This window comes from Rhincodon typus, chromosome 30 (genome assembly GCF_021869965.1).
Source record: "Rhincodon typus isolate 14 chromosome 30, sRhiTyp1.1, whole genome shotgun sequence".
In the NCBI taxonomy this organism is placed as follows: domain Eukaryota; kingdom Metazoa; phylum Chordata; class Chondrichthyes; order Orectolobiformes; family Rhincodontidae; genus Rhincodon; species Rhincodon typus.
Window position 1 is genome coordinate 20,599,308 of NC_063361.1, and position 27,056 is coordinate 20,626,363.

The 27,056-nt window shown below is 41.7% G+C and overlaps 1 protein-coding gene across 1 annotated transcript in view; it reads right to left on the minus strand.

Moving 5' to 3' along the window:
• nags (N-acetylglutamate synthase) overlaps positions 1-23,738 on the minus strand; it is an 80,368-nt gene extending 56,630 nt beyond the window's left edge. The window contains exon 1 of the mRNA XM_048614411.1: positions 23,730-23,738. Coding sequence (XP_048470368.1) covers positions 23,730-23,738 — 9 coding nt within the window. The remainder of the gene's footprint in view (positions 1-23,729) is intronic.
• Between the last annotated feature and the right edge of the window lie 3,318 nt (positions 23,739-27,056).

Consider the following 27,056-nt stretch of genomic DNA (forward strand, 5'->3'; position numbering starts at 1 on the left):
TCCTACCGACCAACCTCATCCTGCCCCCTTGACCTGTTCGTCCTCCCTGGACTGACCTATCCCCTTCCTAACTCCCTACCTATACTCACCTTTACTGGCTCCATCCCCGCCTCTTCGACCTGTTTGTTTCCTCTCCACCTATCCTCTCCTCTATCCCTCTTCTATCCGCCTCCCACTCTCTCCCTATTTATTTCAGAACCCCCTTCCCCTCCCCCTTTTCTGATGAAGGGTCTAGGCCCGAAACGTCAGCCTCTCTGCTCCTATGATGCTGCTTGGCCTGCTGTGTTCATCCAGCCCTGCACCTGGTTGTCTCTAGTGTTTGCATCCCGATTCTTCAAGGGCTGAATACAATCACTCCGACCTATTGTAGATTTCTGTCCACAGATGCTCTGCTTTTCCAGCAAATTCTGTGTTTTCTTTCTGAACTCCAGCAATTCTTTCAGTTTCCTTTATGTTGTTGTAGGCAGCTGCCGAACTGAATTTTATAACAAAAGTAACAGACTCCTACAGAATGAACCAATACACAGCTGACCTGGCAGTATCTGAAGAGGAGGTACTGAAAACAATAAAACGCTGGAGATCCCAGAGGCTCAGGCAGCACCTATGGAGAGAAAGCAAATATCGTTTCGAGTCTAGATGACCCTTAGAGCTCCGATGAAGAGTCATCTCAGCTCGAAAACTTTAGTTTGCTTTCTCTCCATGGATGCTGCCTGAGCCACTGTGATCTCCAACGTTTTTTGTCTTCAGTTCACATTCCAGCATCTGCAGTAATTTGCACCTTAAGAGGAGATGTGCACGGTGATGGGGAGCTGAGTTTTTGTGAGTGAGGCAGGGCCAGTACAGAGAAGACTGATCGAATGGCTTTCTTCTGTGCCCGAATAGTTTCATGATTCTGATCAAACAAAAACTTTAAACTCTTCAGGGTCTGTGTCCTTTCCTCAGCTTTTGCGTCTTTATTTTTAAAAAAAAATCATATACAACATTGTATTTTTCTCGTCTTAAAAAATTCATGGAATCCATTTGGCCCAACACGTCCACACCGACCCTCTGAAGAGCATCACACCCAGACCCAACCCCCTACCCCCTACCCCCTACCCAATACCTGTAACCCTGCTCCCTAACACACCTAACCTATACATCCCTGGACAATTTAGCATAGCCAATCCACCTAGCCTTTGGAATATGGGAGGAAACCGGAGCACACTCATTTCTGAAGAAGGGTCTAGGCCCGAAACGTCAGCTTTCCTGCTCCTCTGATGCTGCTTGGCCTGCTGTGTTCATCCAGCTCTACACCTTGTTATCTCACACTCATGCAGTCACGGGGAGAACATGCGAACGCCACACAGACAGCTGTAGGAGACTGGAATTGAACCCAGGTCGACAAGGCAGCAGTGCTAACCACTGAGCCACTCTGCTGCCAAATTGACGACACATTGATTGGACGAATGGATTTGCATAGGGTGGGGACATCAACAAAGAGCGCTGCATCGTTAACAGCCAACACTTCGAGGAATTAAAATGGTAAATAATTACACCCTCCTCACTGTGTGTTATTAACTTCCAGGATTGCGCAATGTGTTCCAGGTTTGAGAAATAAATAAGCAGGACACTAATGGCTGTAGGCAATTTGGCAGGAGATTAAAGCCAGTAAAGTGTTTAGAATTGTGCGCACACCCGTTATTTAAAAACCATAAGACTTGGCTGGGTTAGGCTGTTTGGATAATAGCTAAGTATCGTGCAGTTGCATAACTAAACATCAGCCCATTTCCCACATTAGTCAGGCAGCAATGTGGCACCAAGGGGTGAACATGTTGGGTGCCCACAAATCCTTTGGTGAGATAAGATGGCAAATGTTTTCAGGAGGATTTTGACAGGCTTTGTAATTGGGCAAGAACATGGCAGATAGAATGTAATGTTGAAAAACGTGAAGTTATCAACTTTGGTGACATTCTGGACCATGTCTAACCTGAATTGGCAATTGGTGGTAAACTGATGGATCAAATATAGTGAACACAGGGTAGGCTGTATAGTTTAGCACTCACAGTTCTGAGGAGATTGAAGAGTTGAAGGAAATGGGTATTAGTATAAATGTGTAGGTTTCCATCCACTACAACATTTCAGAAGTACTTAATTGCTTTTAAAGCTCTTCAGGACACCCTTAGATTGTGAAAATGGAACTTCGTTGTGTAAGAAAATTTTTCAGTGATGATGTTCTCTCTGCTTTATGCTCCCTGTGGAGAGGAATGTGGACTATGTGAAGTGCTCATCCCCAGCAAGACAGATGTTAGGAGTTCACTAGCATTGGGAAATTGACTTTCTTTGCTTAAAATCTTAAAACTGATTTGCTGGAAACAGGGAACTCCATAGAACTTTACAAGGACAAGGTGACAAGGTATGTGAGAGGACAGGAAAAATAGGATGCAGAAATGAAAAAAAGTGTTTAAACAGTGGAGGTGGAGTGACTGACAAGTTGGGCATTTGAGAACTTGACTCCCCAACTTTGAAGGTCATGATACAAAAAATTGTCAAGAGATATGAAAAAGATAGTCTCGGTAGTTGATTGACTGTTGTTTAAAATCCAGCTCAGTGTCAAATGGGATGCTTGAAGAGATGCTTGGGCAAAAAAAAAAATGGACTGATGGAATTGGTGCCAGAAATGCATAGGTTTTGGCGATGGGCCTGAGAAAGTTAGAATTATCAATGTAGGATGTCCCCAGCTGTGGCTATGCTTCTCCTGTAGAAGCAGTAATAAAGGTACTATTCTCTACCCATGAGGCTAGAGATACTGGAAACCAACTGTCTTCCAATAGTTCCTGCTACTGTCTAACAGAGTCAGTGGGAGATTGGTGGAAAGCACTGGATTTTCAAAGCTTTGAGCATTTAAGGATTTGCATGAGTTTTATTTTCTTCCGTTTGCAAAATTTCTTTTCAGTTCTCTTGTGGGACATGGCATTGCTGGCTGATTAGCATTTATTGCTCATCCTTAGTTGCCTATAGGTGGTGGTGAGCTGCCTTCTTGAACTGCTGCTTGCATGTGCTGTAGGTATACCCACAGTGCTGTTAGAGAGGGATTTCCAGGATTTTGACTCATCAACAGTTAAAGAATGGCGATAAATTTCCAAGTCAGGATGGTGAGTCGCTTGAAGGAGAACTTGCAGTTGGTGGTGTTCCCCTGCTACCCTAGTCTTTGTAGATGGAATTGATCCTGGGTTTGGAAGGTGCTGTCTAAGAATCCTTGGTGATTTTCTGCAGTGCAACTTGTAGATAGTTACAGCCGTGTACACTGAGCGTTGGTGGCAGAATGATTGGATATGGTCTAATCAAACTGGCTGTTTTGTCCTGGATATTGTCAAACTTCTTGAATGTTGTTGGAGCTGGACCCATCCAGGCAAGTGGGGGCTATTCCACTACAGGATGTAGATAGGCTGGAGACTCGGTGGAGAAATTGCAGATGGAATTTCGTTTGGACAAACGTGAGTTGATGCATTTTGGAAGTTTTAATGCAGGAAGCAATTCAGAACCTTTTGGAAGCATTACCATACAGAGGGATCTAGGTGTACAGAGCAAGAATTCCCTGAAAGTAAGAACACAAGTGGATAAGGTGGTCAAGAAGGCATATGGCATGCCTGCCTTCATCAGTCACAGTATAGAATATAAAACTGAAAGTCATGTTACAGGTACAGAGAACTTCAATTATGCCACATTTGGAATTTTGGGGTCATCCGCTAAAACATTAACTATGCCTCCTAAATTCTCATCCAAATCATTTGTATAAATGACAAACAAAGTGGACCCTGAGGAACACTGTTGGTCACAGGCCTCTAGCCTGAAAAATAACCCTCCACCACCACTACCATCAAGCCAGTTTAGTATCCAATTGGCAAACTCTCCCGAATCCCACGTGATCGAACATTGCATTTGAATATGGACTGCTACAGTATCTGAGGAGTCATGAATGTGCAGTGTCCAGCACCAATCATTGTCAAACATCCTCACTTCTGACCTTAAGATGGAGGGAAGGTTATTGATGAAGCAGCTGAAAATGGTTGGTCTTAGGACACTACCCCCAAGAACTCCGACAGAGGTGTCCTGGAGGTGAGACAACTGACTTCCAAAAACCACAACCATTTTCCTAAATGCCGAGAATGGTCCCCCAACCCAAAATCCCAACTGATATGCTGCATGAGGGCTAGTTATAGGAATGCTAAGCTTTGTGGCACTGCAGTCTACACAATAAGCTCCTGAATTCAGCTACTCCAGAGCGCAGGGTTCTCTGTACGGGCAGAGGTAACAAATCTGTAGTTTAATACTTTCAGGTTCTTTCAACTGTTGTTAGGAAGCTCGAACAATATTGCATCCTCACAGCTGTACCTTGGGTTCCTTTAGGGAAAGTAAAACAAGGAAAAAGATAAAAAGATCAAAATGCAGGTCAGTCAACCTTCCAAAGTCAACTGTCAGAGATTTAGACACAGACGTCAAGTTTACTGAGAGTCAGAGGAAGGAAATTTGCAGCACATTTTTTCCCCTCATTCTTTCATGGATGTGGACTTCACTGGCAAGCTCAGCACTTGTTGCCCAAAACTAATTGAGCTTGAACTGAATGGCTTACTAGATCATTTCAGAGGCAGTTATGAGTCAACCACATTACTGTGGCATCTGGAGTTACAAATAGGCAGGATAAAATAGATTTCTTTCTCTAAAAAGAGAAAAACCTCATCTGGTTCATTAATTACAACAGTGATAGTTAGCATTACTATGACAGCTATCAGCAGCTTTATATTTGGAGTTGTTCATTGCATTTAAATTTTACCAGCTGTTACGGTGAAACTTAAACCTAAATCCTCAGAGCATTTACCTTGGTTTAAAAATTGAATTACTATGCTGGTGTCATTACCACCGTTTATCTGAATTGTAGAATTAATGCTGCTAGTTTAAGTTTCTAGCTTGAAATGGGATTTTGCTTCTTAGTCAAAGTCCTTAGTCTGTTGTCTTTGCACCCTATTCTCATTTGCTTCATTTTTCTCATGCCCTACCCCATTTTGGTTCAAGTAATCTGCTGCTATAGCTTTATCAATACTTCTAAAAGCACAAGATGTATTATAATTATTCATCCATTTATTTCTTCCTTATCCTCAGAGACAGAATATTTGAACTTTACCTGCTGTTACTACCCTAACCATAGATTCCAGCTTGATACATGGGAAATCTTCACAAAGCTTGTATCCTACTACTACATGAGATGATCACACAGTAGCATTAGATCAGATTTATAACTTGTTTTGTGGAAACAAATTGGCCTTTAGGAATTTGCTTATGCAATCACTCCACTAAAAATGTGTTGTCAGAGATTTTGCAGGATAGTTTGTTATTAACTTCATATCTACATGTTTGAACGTGTTGCTCTGAGGGTGTTTTTGTACTGACTTCCTCACATTTTAAAATATTAAATTCAGAACCATGAACTGAAAACAAATGGCAGTAAACAAAACTTATGACATTCATATGTGATTTAAACAGATTTCAAATGAGAATGAATGTCCATAGAACCCAATGAGGCTTCATTTTGCCTAAATCCTGATCTGCTTTATAATAAAATGGTAACAGTTGTGTTTTGTCCATGGTGTGACAAGGATACAGGTTATTGTTAGCTGTAACTTAAGAAATATCTCAAAAGCAGCAGTGATAAAGTAACAATTGTCAATTAACAGTTAATAGATAGGGATTGAAAGAAAGTGGCACAGCCTTGGACACTGAATCCCAATTTCAATCCTAATTTACCTGAATATTCATCCATAAATAAATGCACACATTTAAGGTGACTTGCAAACTGGAAATTCAGGTCAAACAAAGAAATTAGGATTGAGCAGGGATGTTTAATGAACTTTTTAATTCAATATCATAGAATCCCTAGAATGTGGAATCAGGCCATTCAGCCCATCATCAAGTCCACACCAACTCTGAGGAGCATCCCACTCAGACCCACCACCCTATAACCCTGTATTTCTCATGGAAACTCCACCTCAACTGCACATCCCTGGACACTAAGCAATTGAACATGCCCAATTGACCCAACCTGCAAATCTTTGGACTGTACGAGGAAACTCATGCAGACATGGGGAGAGCATACAAACTCCACAGAGTCACCTGACTGTGGAATTGAACCTGGGTCCCTGGTACTGTGAAGCAGCAGTGCTAACCACAGCCACCATGCTGCCCAATATTAATAGTGGGTGTATAACCTTTTAAAATCTCAAATGTTAAGAAGTTGATGAAAATGGTGATAGGCAAGGCCATTAATGTATAACATAGATCTAAGAGGCTGAAAGGCATATTACTGGGTGTGGAAGAATGAGCATGTGAAGCTGATCCATGAACAAAGACATTCTTATCAGATTGAAAAGCTTTATTTAATTCTAAGGAGTCTCACCGTGTTTTATTTATAAAAAAGATTGATATTTTCCACCCACCTGTCATGTAAATTATCAGCTTAAGGAGTAGTGTTGCTTTTTCATGCAGTCTATTTTTAATCACACTTGAATCATTTCCATCTTACTGTATTTCCTAACCACGTGCACTTGTGCACTTTGCAATGAGCAAATCAGTACATCATTGGCTTCTTGCACCATGTGCATAATCCACGTGACTATAAATTTAAAAAAGACACTTCCAAAGAGACTCTTGAGACATAATTAATACAATAAATTCTGTCAAGACAGCTGGAGTCATCTAACGTTGCTGGCCAAGCTGGAGACGATGACAGCAGCTCTCAAATTCTCTGTTGATTAACTTATATATTAGATACATCATAAGATACAAAACTTGTAAAATGTCAAGGTTAAGGCAGGTCCTGATTGAGGAGTAAAATGGCATTCCGAACACAGAATCTCCCAATAATAATCATTAATATCTTGATTGACAATGATTAGAAGTTTAACTGAACCAGCCAAGTAATTTATCACAGCTATAGGTCAGAGGCTGGGAATTCTGCATTCATTTTCTCACTGCAATATCTTTATACAGGACACAAGTCAGGAGTGTGTTGGAATAGTCCCCACCTGCCTGGCTGAACACAGCTCCAAAGACATTCAGGGAAGCTTGATACCATCCAGGATAAAACAATCGACTTGATAGCAATCACATCCACCATATTAAATATTCATTCCCTCCACCACTGTTGCATAGTGGCAGCAATACCTACCATATATATGATGTGCTGAAAAATTCAAGGTTCAAATGACAGCACCTTCCAACTGCTACCACTTAGAAGACAAGACCATTGGAAAGTTCTTTCCAATGCTTTTACCATCCTGAGGTGGAACTATATTAAGCTTTCTTCACTGTCACTGAGTCAAAAATCTGGAATAACCTCCTAAAGTGCAATTAGAGGTGCTTAACCAATGCTGGCTAAGCCAGTGATACACACATCTTTGAAAGAAATAAAAAGCATAGGAAGTAGCCCAGTCAATTATGTCCTTTTCTTGGACAGAACACTGGCCATTATTTTTAATCAAATCTCTTTGCATGTCAAGTGAAAAACTTATTTATCATTTCCAACAATCTGCTCATCTTCCAGTATTTGTTTTAAGAAGGCTTTCTTTAATAGTACTAGTTGGTTAATGAGCACTCAGGAAGACGGTGGTTGTTGTTGGAGGTCCGTCATCTCAGCTCTAGGACATCTCTTCAGGAATTCCTCTAGGGGTGGTGTCCCAAACCTAATTATCTTCAGCTGCTTCAAATACTGTCCCAGCATCATAAGGTCAGAAATGGGGATGTTTGCTGATGATTTTCCAATGTTTAGCACCATTCGTGCCTCCTTAGATACTGAAGCAGTCCATGTCCAAAAGCAGCAAGATCTGACCTGGGCTGGCATATGTAATTTAACCTTCATGCCACACTAATGCCAGGTAGTTGCTATCTCTAACAAAAGAGAATCTAGACATTGTACCTTGGCATTTAATGGCATCACCATAATTGTGTCCCCTCAGCATCAATATCCTGGGAGTTACCATTCACCAGAAATGAAACTGGACTAGCAAAATGAATACAGTGGCTACAAGAGCATGTCAGACACTAGGAATCCTGCTGTGAATAACTCACCTTCTGACTCTCCAGGCCTATGCAGCATCAACGAGTTAAAATTCAGGTGGTCTTGGAATACTCCTGACTTGCCTGGATGAGTGCAGCTCCAACATTCAAGATGCTTGACACCATTCAGGACAAAAGCAGCCCAGTTGATTGGCACCACATCCATAAACATTCACTCCTTCCACCACTGACACTCAGCATCAATGTGTACCAACTACAAGACACACTAAAGAAATTCACTAAGGATCCCTAGATACTGCCTTCCAAACACTCAATCACTGCTGTAAAGGGCAGCCAATACATGGGACTACTATCACCTGCAAGATCCCCTTTGCAGGATGTAAAACATGCCTGTGACTGATTACAGTTCTGGACCCTCTTCTCAGCATTTGGAGAAGATTGGGTTTGCTAAGAATCTAACCAGCTGGTAATAACAATGGACAGACCCAATAAGCCTGCAAACAGAAGGAAACTATGGTTGATGATAGAAATCTATGACAATCAAAATGCTGAAGAAATGTAACAGGCCTGGCCATATCTGTTGAGAAAAAGAAGAAATAAGCTTTACAACATTACCTCTATTTCACTCACCACAGACATTGCTGGACCTGCTGAATTTCTCCTGCATTGTGTTTGCCTCAGGCCTGATTATAACCTCAGAATAGAGAATCAACAAAAGTCATATTCCACGTGAAATAACTCCACAAAGACCGGTATCCCATCACCAAGTCAGGCTTTATTCACACATGGACTGTCCTAGACACTGATTCAGCTTCCTCCAAGCCAACTCTCAGACCAAACAGAACCTCTGACACTCCTGTTTATATTTGTTAGCCAGGACTCCCCGATTGGACCAGATTAACAGTCCCTATCAGAGAACTCATTCTATAACATCCACCTGGCTGACCTTGTTACAATCACTACAACCCTCCCCCTCTAAATCCAAGGGTCTAGCATGGTCCTGTTTTTTTTTGCAGCTCCTCCTAGGATATTTTAGAACTGGTCAGGTTGCTCTAACTCTACCTCTGATACGGGATGGTATGTAATGCACAGCAGCTTGCCTCCTGCACCTGGAGCATCTCAGAAGAAAATCATTCTCTTCTTCAGGTTGCAAAGACTCAAGGTAGTGACATCTACCATGTCCATCTCAGATTCTGAGGTACCTGCAATGCTTGATGGAAACAGAATGCCCAGCAGAGAGCAGCGAGGATGCTGATTGGCGGTTGGGGCAGCGCAGTCACCACTACCAAACAGGGGTTTGAGGAGGAAGTGTTGTCAAGGGACAGTTAGATCCTCAAACTGCAGTGGTGATGGCATTAAACAGGAAATTGGTGATGCATGTGATAAGGGAATAACGGTGATCATGGGTGATTTTAGTCTGCACATATAGATTGGGCAAATCAAATTAGCTACAATGCCATTGAGGAGGAATTCCTGGAGTGTATATGGGATGGTTTTTGTGACTAATGTAGAGGAACCAACTGGAGAGCAGGCCATCTTAGACTGGGTGCTATGTAATGAGAAGGGAATCATTGCTAATCTAGCTGTGTGAGACCCCTCAGGGAAGAGCGACCACAACATGACAGAATTTTTTTATCAAGGTGAAGAATGAGGTTATTGATTCGGAGACTAGGGTGCTGAACCTTAATAAAGGAAACTATGAGGATGAGGCATGAGTTGGCCTTGATAGACTGGGGAGAGTTACTTAAAGGGATGACAGTGGATAGGCAATGGCAAACATTCAAGGAACGAATGGGTGAACTGCAACAACTGTTTATTCCTGTCTGTCGCAAAAACAAAATGGGTAAGAGAGCCAATCCATGGCTTACAAAGCAAATAAGAGATAATATCCAATCCAAGAAAGAAGCATACAGATTAGATGAGAAAAATAATAAATCTGAGGATTTGGAACAGTTTAGTATTCAGCAGAGAAGGACCAAGGGATTGATTAAGAAGGAGAAAATAGAGTACAAAAGTAAGCTTGCAGGGAACATAAAGACTGACGCTAAGATTTCTATAGGTATGTGAAGAGAAAGAGATTGGTAAAGACAAAAGTAGGCCCCCTACAGATAGAAACAGTGGAATGTATAATAGGGGACAAAGAAATGGCTTAGGAACTGATTACATACTTTGGTTCTGTCTTCACAAAAGATGACAGAAATGAGATACCAGAATTGTTGGAGGATGCAAGATTTAGTGAGAGGGAAGAGCTGAGGGACATCAATATTAGTAGAGAAATGGTGCTGGGAAAATTGTTGGGATTGAAGGCCAATAGATCCCCAGGACTTGATAATCTACACCCCAGAGTACTTGACTATAACCATCCTTTTTGAGGCTAAAAGTTCAATTGAATTCCTGCAAACACAAAATTGAGATGATTAGCATCAAGGTGTCAATCACTAGGTTATCACCTCCCCTGCATACTTCTGTGCCTTACTTATACTATATAAATGTACAAGTCATACATAGAATCTTAAGAAATTCACAAGAGATATCAATTTTCCTTGAGTCGTTTCAGTGGTTTACTGAAAGCCCTAAGTATTTTCAAAAGTGTGTAAAATCATTATGAGGGGAAGGGTTGGAAGCATTATCCTTAAAAGCCTGTTGGCCTCCAGATGTACCAATCTGTTAGTTTGTAATTAATTGTCCAAAGTGCTTTGCACATTTGTAACCCAAGATAAGGGGGTGGGTTCAGGTTGTTCAGGTTCTTGGCAATCTTGCTCGGGTTCCTTGGTGACAGCTTATCAGCTGAACACCATACTCACGCACCTCTCAACTTCAATCCCTTTTCTTAATGAGTATTTGGAGGCTTAAAATCAATCCAACTCAGCTCTTAAAAAGATAAATTGGGTCACTGAAATCTGAATTTCACAGCTTCATTTTCAATTTAGACCCCAGTAAATAGACCAAAGATGAACTCTTCAATCATATGCTCAAGAATAATTGAAAGTGTTGCATTGGCCAGTCATTTTGTTGTTTAATCACACTGAAAGAAGTCAAAAGTTGTTGCTGGAAGTTAAGGTCTTTTCAAAGTAAGTTTTTATTCACATTATATTAACTATGTACACTGTTCGGGTGCACACTTCTCTCCTCAGCGACTCTCCCTCATCATGCAACCTGTTACATCATGACTGACATAGTTGTCCTTTAAATGATCACATTAGCTCTTTACAGCTCCTCACAAGGTATTGTCTTTATGCACAATATGAATCCATCTATAAAGCCTTGGTGAGACCACATCTGGAATATTATGTGCACTTTTAGTCTCCTTACTTTTGGAAAAAAATATATTTGCCAGAGAGGGAGTGCAATGTGGGTTCTCCAAATTAATTCCTGGGATGAAGGGATTGTTCACCTATGGCAAAAAATTAAATAGACCAATACTCCATGAAGATTGAAAGAATGAGAGGTGATCTCATTGGACAAAATATACTAAATTCTTACAGAGATTGTAGATGCAGGATGGCTGCTACCACTAGCTGGGGTGGGGTTCTGACAGGGGATTGGGTGTAAAGGAGGTCTATGACCAGAAATCACAATCGTTGACTAAGGGTTGGGCCATTTATGACAAAGAAGAGGAGAAATGTCTTCATTTAGAGCATTGTAAAACTTTGGAACTCTCTGTCACAGAGGGCACTGGAGGCTCTGTTGTTGATTATGTTCAAGATTTAGATCAACAGGTAAAGTGGCATTGCCTGCAAGCCAGTGCAGTATTTTATTTGTGTATTCTTCCCTTCAGAAGGTGGTGTGGTCTATGCGTGAAGGCTGTCCCACAGTCCTGTTAAGTACACAATTCCAGCACTTTAACACAGCCACAGGAGTGGCATACATATCCAAATCTGGCTTACTTGGAGGGTAACTGGGAGATGGTGATGGTCATATTTGCCCACTGTCCTTGTCCTTCTTGATAGTAGAGATCAGGGATTTGGAAGGTGCTGCTGATTAAACTTTGGCATGTTACAGTAGTGCATATTGTCATTTTTTCTAACTTAAATAAAAATACAGATAGGTGCAGTTTCTCACTTATTTCATGATGTTTATGTTTGCATTAAACGATGGTTGTGCCCGGCATTGAGAGTGAAAATGTAGAAGTACTTACAGAACATAATGTTCTATACCAGCATCACAGAGTCATAGAGTTGTAGAGCTATACAGCACAGAAACAGACCCTTCGGTCCAACTCGACCATGCCATTCAGATATCCCAAATAAATCTAGTCCTATTTGCCAGCATTTGGCCCATGTCCCTCTAAACCCTTCCTATTCACATGTCCATCCACATGCCTTTTAAATGTTGTAATTGTACCCAGCCTCTACCACTTCCTCTGGCAGCTCATTCCATACAGACACCACCCTCTGCGTGAAAACGTTGCCCCTTAGGCCCCTTTTATATCTTTCCCCTCTCACCTTAAACCTATGCCCTCTAGTTTTGGACTCCCTCACCCTGGGGAAAATAAAACCTTGTCTGTTCACCTTATCCATACCCCTCATGATTTTATAAACTTCTATAAGGTCACCCCTTAGCCTCCAACACTCCAGGGAAAATAGCCCCAGTCTATTCAGCCTCTCCCTATAGCTCAAACCCTCTAAACCTGGCAACATCCGTGTAAATCTTTTCTGAACTCTTTCAAGTTTCACAACATCCTTCCTATAGCAGGGAGACCAGAATAGCACACAGTATTCCAAAAGTGGCCTCACCAATGTCCTGTACAGCTGCAACATGACTCCCAACTCCTATACTCACTGCACTGACTAATAAAGGCACGCATACCAAATGCCTTCTTCACGATCCTGTCTACCTGCGACTCTACTTTCAAGGAATTATGAACCTGCCTGACAAAATCTTTTGTTCAGTAACACTCCCCAGGACCTTACTATTAAGTGTATAAGTCCTGTCCTGATTCACCTTTCCAAAATGCAGCACCTCAAATTTATCTAAATTAAACTCCATCTGCCACTCCTCAGCCCATTGACACATCTGATCAAGGTCATGTTCTGTTGTGGCTCAGAAAGGAATATGTTTGCATGTAGTGACTTTTTACAGGATAGTAATTTGTGAAAGTAATATGGCAGAAAGGAAAACACAGATGGAAAGGCGTTCTTGAAGGGAAGATATACCTACCAATATTTTTCTGCTCGCTACAGTTCAATTCTGGATGCAGTCTCATTCATTCTTATCATGTTCTGATTTTCTCTTCCAGCTGTTATATTCTGCAGCACCATTCTCCATTTCTGAGCCAACATTGAAAGTAGCAAGCCTCTGTAAACTTCTCCCAATAATGCCTTTGCGTTGACTGATAGGACTCAATATCAGAATCCCAAGTTGGCATTCCAATTTATCAATCAGCTTCTGCTTTTGTCTTTCATCTCAACACCTTTAAAGCGGGACAGCCTTTAGCTGCAATTTGTCAATCCCTACTTCATTCCTCAATTCCTTCCCATTTCAGAGACCCAATCTCCAGTTTGTTGGCAAGGCAGAAATTGAGAAATGGGCAGTGATGTCACCCAATTCCATATCCCATCCTGTCACAACATATCACTAGGAAGTACAACATGTTAAGGTTCTGCCAAACTTAGTTACATTGTAAATTTTCGGAACAGAGAGTTCTAGTTTTTAATCAAGGGGAAGGGAGACTCTCCTTTTGTAAAAGTATCAACTTTATAAGATAAAGTGGCAGGTATTTCTATATTCAATTATGTTGTCCTCACCACTACCAACAATTTGATCCTTTACTTCTTTAGGAACATTCCTCCAACAAAGCTTTGCCACAAGGTGGCACTCAGACTAAGGAGTATCAATGAACAAGATACTCTCTTTTCTTTGTATGACCTGTCATTCGTAAAACATTGGTCCTATGAAAAACATTACTGAATTTATAAAGAGAAACTAAAATTCTAAAGAAGTGAAACTTGTTAAAATGTTGATAACAGCGCTGGATGGGGATTACTTATGGCTGCAGGTTTTTTAAAAGCAGGTTGTCTTTATACTGTGGCTGGAATTAGCTGCTCAGTGGGGCCAATAATGTTGTGTGCAACCTAACAGTTTTACTAGTCATCAGCAACATACAATGTTCCAGAAACACTGAAAGAAGGGATTAATTCCCATTTTATGTTGAGATCCATGTGCAGGAGCATGGCATTTTTGATGAAACAAGCTGAAACAGTATGAAGATCAGCAAGAAGATGAGAAAGTCAATTGTGTGACTATAACTAAATTGTCTGCCCCCTACTCCTGTCCTGGTGCTCTGAATTTGTCTTCGAAGACCTCCTGAAATTTGCTTGTCAGCCTATTGTTCCAAATTGAGATGAAGTAACTATGTAAGCTGCTGCAAATCCCAAACTGTGCACACTTTGTTTGATTACATTTCATGTCCAAATTGTGCCCCTCTCAAAGTGCAAATTTAAATCTGAATTCATGCAATGGTGGTTAAGCATTTGCTTCATGCTACTTACCCTTTGGTCTTCAATTCTCAAAATGACGTTAATAAGTTGTAGATGTTTGAACAAAGGTTTGGAATGCAAAGGATTGGCTAATTTGTTCAAAACAGATTGCGGAAGAAGGGAAACAAAGGTCTGGTAAAATGTTGCAAAATGTAGGTAATCCAAGTATGGGAAGATTAATTAATTGAAACCATAATCTCACACAAAGAGGTATGGCAGTGAAATTGGCTTATATAATTAATGAGCCAGTTTCACTGGCATAGCTCTTCAGGAGCACATTCTATTCTACTTTGTTATGACATTAACAAATTTAACTTCATCAATAAAAAAGTGAATTGAATCAAAAAAGATTCTAGATTTAGAGAAAGTAGCCAGCTCATATTGGTTATTGGAAGACATTCTGGATTAATTGTTCTTAATCCTTGTTCTACAAGGATCACAATCCAAAAATTTGATCAATACTTTCTGAAAATCCTTGGTCCTAGACCAAACATGGGAAAATTTTGAGATGAGATTTCTGTCTTTGCTGGAATCTCTGACCATGGTACAAACTATATCTATTTTGATGTCCAATCCCTCTATACCTCCCTAATCATCTAGAAATGAATAATTTGATTAGGGATAGTCAACACGGTTTTGTGAAGGGTAGGTCGTGCCTCACAAACCTTATTGAGTTCTTTGAGAAGGTGACCAAACAGGTGGATGAGGGTAAAGCGGTTGATGTGGTGTATATGGATTTCAGTAAAGCGTTTGATAAGGTTCCCCATGGTAGGCTATTGCAGAAAATACGGAGGCATGGGATTGAGGGTGATTTAGTAGTTTGGATCAGAAATTGGCTAGCTGTAAGAAGACAGAGGGTGGTGGTTGATGGGAAATGTTCATCCTGGAGTTCAGTTACTAGTGGTGTACCTCAAGGATCTGTTTTGGGGCCACTGCTGTTTGTCATTTTTATAAATGACCTGGATGAGGGCGTAGAAGGATGGGTTAGTAAATTTGTGGATGACATCAAAGTCGGTGGAGTTGTGGATAGTGCGGAAGGATGTTGCAGGTTACAGAGGGACATAGATAAGCTGCAGAGCTGGGCTGAGAGGTAGCAAATGGAGTTTAATGCGGAAAAGTGTGAGGTGATTCACTTTGGAGGGAGTAACAGGAATACAGAGTACTGGGCTAATGGTAAGATTCTTTGTAGTGTGGATGAGCAGAGAGATCTCGGTGTCCATGTGCATAGATCCCTGAAAATTGCCACCCAGGTTGATAGGGTTGTTAAGTAGGCGTACGGTGTGTTAGGTTTTATTGGTAGAGGGATTGAGTTTCGGAGCCATGAGGTCATGTTGCAGCTGTAGAAAACTCTGGTGCGGCCGCACTTGGAGTATTGCGTACAGTTCTGGTCACCGCATTATAGGAAGGATGTGGAAGCATTGGAAAGGGTGCAGAGGAGATTCACCAGGATGTTGCCTGGTATGGAGGGAAGGTCTTATGAGGAAAGGCTGAGGGACTGGAGGCTGTTTTTTTTAGAGAGAAGAAGGTTAAGAGGTGACTTAATAGAGACATACAAGATGATCAGAAGATTAGATAGGGTGGACAGTGGAAGCCTTTTTCCTCGGATAGTGATGGCTAGCACGAGGGGACATAGCTTTAAATTGAGGGGTGATAGATATAGGACAGATTCAGAGGTAGGTTCTTTACTCAGAAAGTAGTAAGGGCGTAGAATGCCCTGCCTGCAGAAGTAGTGGACTCGCCAAATTTAAGGGCATTTAAATGGTCATTGGATAAACATATGGATGATAATGGAATAGTTTAGGTTAGATGGGCTTCAGATTGGTTTCACAGATTGGCGCAACATCGAGGGCCGAAGGGCCTGTACTGCGCTGTAATATTCTATGTTCTATGTTCTATTCCCCAACAAGATGGTCTGAGAGCTCTCAGCTTCTTCCTCAACCAGAGACTTCCTCATCCACCACCACTCTCCTCCGCTTGGCTGAACTTGTTCCCTCACTGAACGATTTCTCCTTTAATTCGTCTCATTTCTGTCAAGTCAAAGCAGTAGCTATGGTCACCTGCATGGGTCCCAGTTATGCTTGCCTTTTTATGGAGTATGTGGAACAATCCTTGTTCCAGTCCTACACTTACCCCCTCCCACAACTCTTTTCTGTGTACATCAACAACAATTTTGGTTCTGCTTCATGTTCCTGTTTGGACCTTGAAAACATCATTCGTTTTGCCGTCAATTTCCACCCCTCTATAAGCTTCACATCGTCCATTTCCAATACTTCCCTTCCTTTCCTTGACCTCTCTGTTTCCATTTGGGGAAATAAACTGTCCACTGCCATCCACTACAAAAGCATAACTACCTTCACTACAGCTCTTCCAACCCCACATCTTGCAAGGATTCCATCTCCTACATCGTATTTGTTTGGATGATGCCACCTTCAAAAAAGCACTGCTGACATGGCTTCCTTCTTCCATAACCGTGGTTTCCCACCCATTGTGATTGACGGGGCCCTCAACCACATCTGACCCATCACCCATGCTTCTGCCCTTGCCCCTTCCCGTCACTCACAACAATGTGATCGGGTCCTCCTTGTCCTCACTTTTCATCCCGCCAGCCTCTGTATTCAAAGGATCATTTTCCACCATTTCAGTCTACTCCAGCAGAATGCCATCACCAAACACATCTTCCCCTCACTCCCTTTGTCTGCATTTCACAGTGATTGTTCCCTCCAGGACACCCCAGTCCACTCCTTGACCACCGACACCATCCCCCCCTTCCCACAGCACCTTCCCATGTAATCACAGAAGGTGCAACATCTGCCCCTTCACCTCCTCCCTGCTCACCATCCAAGGGCCTAAACATCTTTCCAGGTGAAGCAGCATTTCACCTGTACCTCCTCCAATCGTGTGCTGCGCATTCCCTGCACCCAATGGGGCCTACTCTACATTGGAGAAACCAAGCACAGACTGGGTGACCGCTTTGCAGCATACCTCCGGTCCATGCACAAGCATGACCCTGACCTTCCTGTAGCTGGTCATTTTAACATAGTGCCCTGCTCGCATACCCATTTCTCTGTCCTCAGCATGCTTCAATGCTCTAGCGAATCACAGCAAAATCTGAAGGAACAACATCTCATCTTCTGACTAGGCACTTTACAACCTTCTGGACTTAATCAACACCTTCAAATTGTGAACCCACTCTCATTCCTTCCCTTCCTTTTATCTTTATCTTTTACTTGTTATTCTCTGTCACCATGCCTGTCGTTTCTCCCCTCCCCCCACCACAGTGGCACTGTCTGTTCTTTCCAGTCTGGCACTTAAGACACACCGTTGTTCTGCCATTCTCCTGCTCTGCCAATCACTTAATCTGAACTATCAACATCCTTTCTCCCCCTGCACTCCACCCTTCCCACACACCCGCACATCTGCTATTGCATAAATGCTGTCCCCTCTACGCTTCATGCCAGCTCTGATGAAGAGTCATCTCAACTCCAAATGTTAGCTTGTTTTCTTTCCATGGATGCTAACTGACCTGTTGTGATCTCCAGCATTTTTTGTTATGAGTTCATTTTGATGTGGTTTTCGCCCAAAGTTTCTGCCTAAACCTTTTTTAACATATTACCAATGCAAAATCTGCCAGGAACCAGCACAACTGGGGAGTGCTTTAAAATGCAGTACAAAAGGTTTAGCTTTAAAATATATATTTTGATACATAAAGGAATAGTAATTAACATTTTCTCTAAGCTGCGGGACTGTGAGCACATGCAGACACATGTGCATGTTCTGTGATTGGGTTCTAGTTATGGTAGTCATTGTTGCAAAGGGGTTTTGGAGGCCTATGTAACCGATAAGAACATTAGAGAGATTGCTGGCGGTAATTTGTTAAGGTTTTATTGATGCGGTTCTGTGGCACCTAGGTCCTGACACCCTTTCACAACAGTACCTAGCAGTGTGCTTGTGCCCAAAGTATCCTAGTTCAATTTTGGAATCTCCTTGAAGATCTGCAAATGAGTAAAATTGGCAAAAACACTCAATCGTGATTAATTCAGTTTTCAATTTTGTGACTATGGGCCATCTTCTAACTGGAAAGTCTTTTTTAAAGCTAATCCAACAGATCTTTGAAACCTGATCTTTTGGAACCCAATTTAAAATTTGCAATAATTTGTATCAGTTCTACTAACATTGAGTAGAGTTGTACTGAAGAAAGATACTTGGGCAGAAGCTCCTTATCTGAATAGTCCAAATGGCAATTCTGAGCAGTATTTAATATGCTGAAGAGTTTCACTCAAAATGCCTTCACGATTAGAGAAAACCTTCAGAATTTTGTCATCTTGGAATAATCACTTGACCCTTTTTACTGAAGTGTTCAAATAAATTCTGGAAAGCTGATGATGGTGTGATTTGAACGTAGCTGCAGCAAGCTTGAAAGATTAAAAACTTCTTTCTTTCCAGATTATCTGATGAGTTTAAGAAATAACAGAGAGCACATTTGCCATGCTAACCACATGCAATTAGTGTTTATTCAACTGGATAATGGTTAACTGCACAAGTTTGTGAGTTTGTTGATTGCATGAGAAGTTGAGGTTCTATTCCATTTTCGTGCCAATAACCATTTGCGGATTCACAAAGACCAGGAAAATACCTTCCCTTTTCCAGGGCCAACCTTACTGAAGATTGAGAAATACAGTCAATTATTATAGAACAAACACCAAGGCCAGCTAAAATGCTGATGAGAAATTGGTATTAATTGCACAGCATGTGTTTGTAACTTACGATAAACCAAGGTAGCATAGGATTAGATTGTGCTATATTAGTAATTATGTTCCTAGATAGAATAGAGATGATAACTGGATCAGTACTCCAGAGTGCTGAACTAATGCTTTGCAGATATCCTCTGCTGCAACTGTGCATCTTATATACAACTAACAAACCTAAATGGTGACTGCAAAACTATCATTCGTTGTTATATATATTAAATAACCACCAAAACAGGATCCCCCTCGTCCTCATGTACCACCCCATCAACCTCCGAATCCAACGCATCATCCTCCGACACTTCTGCCATCTGCAATCTGACCCCACTGCCAAAGACATTTTTCCCTCCCCACCCTTATCTGCTTTCCAGAGTGACCACTCTCTCTGTGACTCCCTTGTCCGCTGCACACTCCCTTCCAGTCCCACCAACCCCGGCACTTTTCCCTGCAACCGCCAGGAAGTGCTACAGCCACCCCTACACCTCCCCCCTCACCCCCATCCCAGGCCCTAAGAAGACCTTCCACATCAAACAGATGTTCACCTGCACATCTGTTAATGTGGTATACTGTATCCGCTGTTCCCGTTGTGGCCTCCTCTATATCGGGGAAACCAAGTGGAGGTTTGGGGACCGCTTTGCGGAACACCTACGCTCGGTTCGCAACAAACGACTACACCTCCCAGTCGTGAACCATTTCAACTCCCCCTCCCACTCCTTGGACGACACGTCCATCCTGGGCCTCCTGCATTGCCACAACGATGCCACCCGAAGGCTGCAGGAACAGCATCTCATATTTTGCTTGGGAACCCTGCAGCCCAAGGGTACCAATGTGGACTTCACAAGCTTCAAAATCTCTCCTCCCCCGACCGCATCCCAAAACCAGCCCAGCTCGTCCCCACCTCCCTAACCATTCCTCCCACCTCAAGCCCCACCCCCATCTTGTACCCACCAACTCATCCCACCTCCTTGACCTGTCCGTCCTCCCTGGACCGACCTGTCCCCTCCCTAACTCCCCACCTACACTCACCTTTACTCGCTCCATCCCCGCCTCTTTGACCTGTCTGTCTCCTCTCCACCTATCTTCTCCTTTATCCATCTTCTATCCACCTCCCCCCCTCCGTATTTATTTCAGAATCCCCTTCCCCTCCCCCATTTCTGAAGAAGGGTCTTGACCCGAAACGTCAGCTTTCCTGCTCCTCTGATGCTGCTTGGCCTGCTGTGTTCATCCAGCTCTACACCAGTGTTAACGTTTTGTTCGGTCACCGGACTCATAACATTAACTCTGCTTTCTTCCCACAGATTCTGTTATCACGATTAGCAGAATTGTATACCATCATAATCTATAATCTCAATGCCTAGCTTATCCCTCACTCTGTCAACCTGGTGAAGCTATAAAACAGGAATACTTGCATGCCAAAAAAACATAAGCAGCAAGTGAAAGACAGAGCTAAGTAATCCCACAACCAAAGGATCAGATCTAAACTCTGCAGTCTTGTCACATTCAGTGGTGAATTGTGGTGGATGAACAAATAACTCACAGGAGGAGCAGGCTCCATAAATAGCCACATCCTCAGTAATTGGGGAGCCCAACACATCAGTGCAAAAAAAAACATTGAGGCATTCGCAACAATCTTCAGCCAGAAGTGCTGAGTAGATCATCCATCTCAGCCTCCTCCACAGGTCCCCACCATCACGGAGGTCAGTCTTCGATTCATTCCTTTTGATATCAAGAAATGGCTGGATACTATACAGGCTGTGGACCCTGACAACATTCTGGCAATAGTACCAAAGACACATGCTCCAGAACCTGCAGTACCCCAGCCAAGCTGTTCCAGTACAGCTACAACACTAGTATCCAGGAAAATTATCCAGGTATGTACTATATACCAAAAGCAGGACAAATCCAATGCAGCCAATACCAGCGCATCAGCCTACTGTTGATCATCAGTAAAATGATGGAAGACGTCACCAACAGAGCTATCAAGTAGCACTTGCTTAGCAATGATCTGCTCATTGATGCTGAGTTTTGATTCCACCAGGATCACTCAGCTTCTGACCTCATTACAGCTGTAGTTCAAACATGGACAAAGAGCTTAATTCCAGAGGTGAAGTGAGAGTGACTGGCCTTAACATTAAGGCTGCATTTAAATGCATCAAACAGCCCTAGCAAAACTGGCAATAGGAATCAGGGGAACCGTCTTCACTGGTTGGAATCATATCTGCCACAATGAAAGGTGGTTGTGGCTGCTGGTGGTCAGTCATTTCAGCTCCAGTACATCTCTGCTGGAGGTTCTCAGGGTAATATCTCAGGCAGAACCATCTTCAGTTGCTTCATCAATGACCTTCCCTTCACCATAGAGTCAGATATGGGGATGCCTGCTGATTGAAGTATTGTGAATGGCAGTGAATGTTGTATAGATATTAGTCCATGTCCATATGAAACAAGACCTGTACAGCATTTGGGCTTGGGTTGCAACGTAGCAAGTAATATTTGGACCACACCAGTGCCAAACAGTGACCAAATTCATAAATGGGAGAGGTCCTTGTTAAAATAGAAAAGTAGAAAGCCCAAATCACTTTGTGGAAGTAGAGTTGGACTGGAGGGAAGGAGCAATAAAGTAACTGCCAAAAAAAATGAAGTAAAACATAAACTTTTTGCATGCAAATGAAATAAATTCAGATAGCACAGAACTGGTCTAAAAATATGGAGTCAATATAAACCAAATCTAACGTTTTCCCTTGGCATTTGATGAGTTCAGTCAACCAAAAAATTAAAATTGTTTGAACCATAAATATTAATACAAACCAACCATCTCTGTAAGTTGATGCAAGCATGTGATTGGAATAATTTTAGAGTGAGATGTAACTAAAGCTGTACATTTTTGAGCAAGGGGGTCTAACTTGTACATATTTTGGACAGTGACTACTACACTGTTATTATCAAATAGACTGCCGGAAGTATTAGTAAGTTAATGCCCCAACAAGGTTTTCGGATGACTTAAAACGGCTAAAGTGAGATCCGGGCCGTTATATAAATGGATGTTGTGAACCGTTAACTAGAATGCTGTGATGTAATGGTTGTTCCTTATTATACTGAAACATTAGCTGCCATGATTCGCAAAAATGTTCCATGGAAAAGTTCAGTGCTTTTATACTGACCCACTCATACGTTCTTAGATAATTATTGAAATCGACCCTTTCGGGCATATTACTTGACTCACATCTGGAGCAGGTAGGACTTGAATCCAGGCCTTCTGGCCCAGAGGTAGGGACAATACCATTACTCCATACGAGCTTCCTCATACATTTTCTTGTTCTTACAGAAATTCTCTGCAGGCACAATAGCTACGCAAAAGAAAAATCAATGGGAAATTTTTATCAGCAATGCATAAAATGTCTCTGCAGAGAAGCACCAACACCCACAGCCAAACAGAATAAAGTGTACTGGAAAGATAGAGTCTAAGATCATCATGTTCCTTCCATAGCAGACATCCTACCAATGGACTGTTATCATGTCCTCCAAAAAATATCTCCTGTCTCAGGCACTGTTGTGAATTGAAGAGAATGAAGATGAGGAAAAATATGGAGTTTTGACATAAACCTTATCACATTACAATCATGTCTGAGTTTTGGGAACACTTTGATGCATCCCTTACACTGGAAAGTTTCAGGCCAAAAATACCACTGTCTTCACTGGTCCAACCTACCCTCAGAGGAAATTTGGCACAAAGCCTTCAGTTGTGTAAAAATGGCTTCAGTGCAGCGACTCTCTTCTGTTAGACCACATGGTTGGAGGTCTAGTGCTGACTAAAACTGCTTTATGGGAACAGGTGGTGGTCGGGGGCGGGGGAGGATGTGGGAGGTGGGTAGGTGGCTGAAATATGGCCAAAACATGCCTGAAATAAGTCAAAGTTGATATAATCAAATTGACTGGGTTACTTGTGCTCATTTGATCATTATTCTGGAGGTTTTATCTCTCTATCCAAACAGAGCCCTCTTTCATACTGCCACCTGTTAAAATATTGCAAAGTCAAATAAAGTGCGTGTAGGGTGGAAATCACCAAGAGAAAATGAGAGTGGCAATAATGTTGAAGGAATAAATGTACTCAACGATGGGCTGATGTCATTTGGGAGGTTCAGATAGGGTCAATATGGTCAGGGGTCCAAGATTAAAAGCAGAAAAATGGGATAGTCTGTGGATCTTCTAATTCTGGATCAGAAATGCATGAGAAATCATTTTACAGAGATAGCTGTATTAGCAAGTTTTAGTACAAAACTTACAAAAAGGAAATTACTTGCCTACTTCTTTATTGGGACTGTGAGGAGTAAACTGAAATAAAGCAGAATGTTCCTGCATTCCTCATGCAACATGTCAATGTGCACAATAAAACTGAGACATTTCTGGGTCTAATTGTGATGAAAAGAAGTATGAATTAATTTTGTTAAATGTAGCCACGTACCTTAGACATGGTTATAAGGTTTATGTCTCAAACAGAAATGGAAAGAATAACTGTAGAATGTAATAGATCAAATATTCACGAGATCGGAAGTGTGCTGACTGATCTAATGTGACAAAAGTTAATTGGCAGGAAAGGTGTAAATAACCTCCTGAATGTGGCAAATATACTGCACAGTATATTTCCCAAGATATATTTGCTGTGTCATGGCCTACCACACCACTGATGTTGTGCAAATAAGATGTCTGTCAATTTAGATCAAATGTCAATTTGGTTTTCATGTGTAGGTTAATTGTGACAAATAATTTGTATTAAATGAATAAATTGGTTGATACAAGGCCTGGAAGAGAATGATGGCCTAACCAACATAGTTCCTTTATGATAATTTACTGCTACCATGCCACATTCAAGTTCCATTTATCAAATTAAATCAAAGAGGAGCGATATTTAATCATTGAGTCATGTTGAGAAGTACTTAAAATAGCTTTCTGAATCTGTGATGAAAGAAATATAACTCAGTTATCATTCAGAACATTTTTAAATCTCAGTCAGAGCATTATGAAGGTGAACAGCAGAATATATTCTGCCTGGGAGCTGACATGTCTTCTCCATTATGGAAAGAGCATAGTCTCATGTCAGTCTGCACCTTGTTGACATACATGAAATTGGTGCTCAAACCACTATTTTTAAAGTTTAATGATAACAAATCTGTCACTGGACTAATTTGCTTTGGGAATCATACAGCACATGTTGGGTCTATTTAGTCCCATTCTGCCTAAGTTGACTCTTTGAATGGACTATGTATTAGTCCCAGTCCTCCGCACTTTCCCCATAACCTTGCAAAGTTTACCTTGTTAACTACACATACAACTTATGTTTGGAAAGTACTGCTCAACATGTTTCCACCATTGTCAGCCATATTTTTTAAGAATGCAAAATTCCTATTTCTTAATCTTTGCTATTTAAATTAAATATGTCCTCTGGTTAGCAACCCTCCTGCCATTTCTTATATTTTCTGTATTAACATCCATTTCTGAAAACATTGAAGAAATGAAACAAAATTCCCTGATCTTGGGACAGATTTTTGAAAGAGGTCAGGGCTGGGATTGGAGATTGAAAGTCTTCAATTTGGCTTTGTGCTTCTCCCCACTTTGTGACCTGACAGACAATCCACTGTGAAAGAGGGTGGCCTGGGATTGGACCTGATGGCTTACCAAGCAAGGCCAATTCGATTTAATTCAGGGACCCATTAAAGCCATGTCTCCACGCCAGCTGAAGAAGTTTAACCCTCTCTTCCCTAAAATCCACCACAAAGATACTCTTCCCCCGACTCCTTCATTAGATTCCTAACAGTAGCTGGCTGAGCTGCCCTTGAAGGAATTATCCCTCCAGGATTTATCCCTCTTGGATTGAGTCACTTTGGTCCTTTTCAAAAATAAACTAGGCTGCACTTGTCCCCCGCTATCTGCACCCTCACATCACAGCTTCCACATTAGTCAGTGGGGCTGCTGATCACTGAATACTGCAAGGCCTCTCATTGGGAGAGCAGTGGAAGGGCAAAGGTTTGTGGCTACTGTGGACCCTATCAGCCATCCCTCTGAGGCGTCATACTACTTGGATCAATGCAGAATACCGTGAGCAGCTTCGAATGCAAAGATGCTGCCATCTTCATGGCTCTACCTTGTGAAGTGGGTGGGGGCGTTGCAGTAGAACGTGTTTGCACATTTCAAGCAGTTCATTGTGCAACTAAGAGAATTACAAATGGCTGGCAAATAATACATCATGTGATAAAATGTCTAACTGTATGCTCTCATTTCTGAGCAGACGACTAAGTCCAATACATTTCAGTTGACCTTAATCCTCTGGAGTCATTTGAAGTTAGGTCGTTGGGTCTGAACAGACAGAGGGCATCAACAAATTTGAAAATGCAGATCCTGTTGACACACAGAACCTTGGAAGAATAGTTTCAATGTACCATATTCTGAAAAAAACATCTGACATTATTTTAGCCCAGTATCACACCATGATAAACTAACGAGAGTTCTACTGACTGCTGATTTGTCTTGTGTTAGCATTATAATCCTCAAAGTAAAGTTACAATATATAAGCTATGACAGTTTAATCCTGAAGGAGAAACAAATATTGAGCAGAATGTTTAAACAGTGGAATGATTGACATTGCAATCACACTGTTTGCTTGTGCTTAACTGGGTCTATTTGGGTTATGGTTTCATTTGTTATCTCCTTCCCCATGGATTGCAGTGCAGCAAAGGAAATTCAAGAATCAAGTGTGATTTAATGACTATACTTAATGTATTAACCTCTTTAAGCAGGATTGAGTGAATCTGTGTTGCTTCATTTTCAATCGGATTTCTCCAAGCCAATTACATCTAAATCATGTGAAACTCTACATAAAGTCAATTTTACAACCCTTTCCTCTTAAAAGCACAAGTGAATGAACTATGGTAAGGATGGCCATGGAGTAGACTGCCAAGTTAGTATTCAATTTTATGAATACATTTGCTTTTTCGTTGGAGACATATCTTTTTAAAGAAGAGTTGAGGAGAAGAAGAAAGGCCATTCTTTACTTGTCCCGTAAGAAAACTGCTCAGACCCAGTACAAAATTTCTCGCATCTGAACCCACATAATTCATTTGGTCAGAACGACTGAAACTGATTTAACTACATTTAATAGATTTGGTCTTGGGTTGATCACTATACCGGAGACAGATAAGGACAATAGGATAAGATGCCTTGGCCTGCTATGTTCAATGTTATGATTCAAAGCTTTGAAAATGGCAAACGGATACAACCATAATTAAAACAGACTTGACATTTCAAGTCCAGTATGACTCTTCTGTTTCTCTCCCCACAGATGCGGAGTTTTTCCAGAGTTCTCTGTGTTTGATACAGCTTAACAAAAAGCATTTGTGAACGTTGAGGAGCAGCATACTAACTACTAGGCTGGGAAAGGCAAACAGGGGGTGGGGGTAGAGGAAGTAGACTTGCCAGTGCTTCCTCTGGTGAATCTGTGGCTTCTCCCTCGGAGGTGGAGGAGGTTATGTCTTGCAGGGGATGGGGCTCTTGTGAGCAAACAGCATCGAAATCTTGCAGGTGCTTGAGGCTGACAAAAGGGAGAATGATACTGCCAAGGGGTGGACATTATGGCATATTAAAATTAAATGTATGGGGTGGGAGAGTAATGGGAGAGTAGCACAACAATGTGTAATGCATCTTACTTGATTGCTGGGATATGGAGGTTTCAGTATGCACACAGCAACAGTCCTGGTCTTCACCAGTCAATGCTAAGATCCTCTTTTCGTAGTGGATG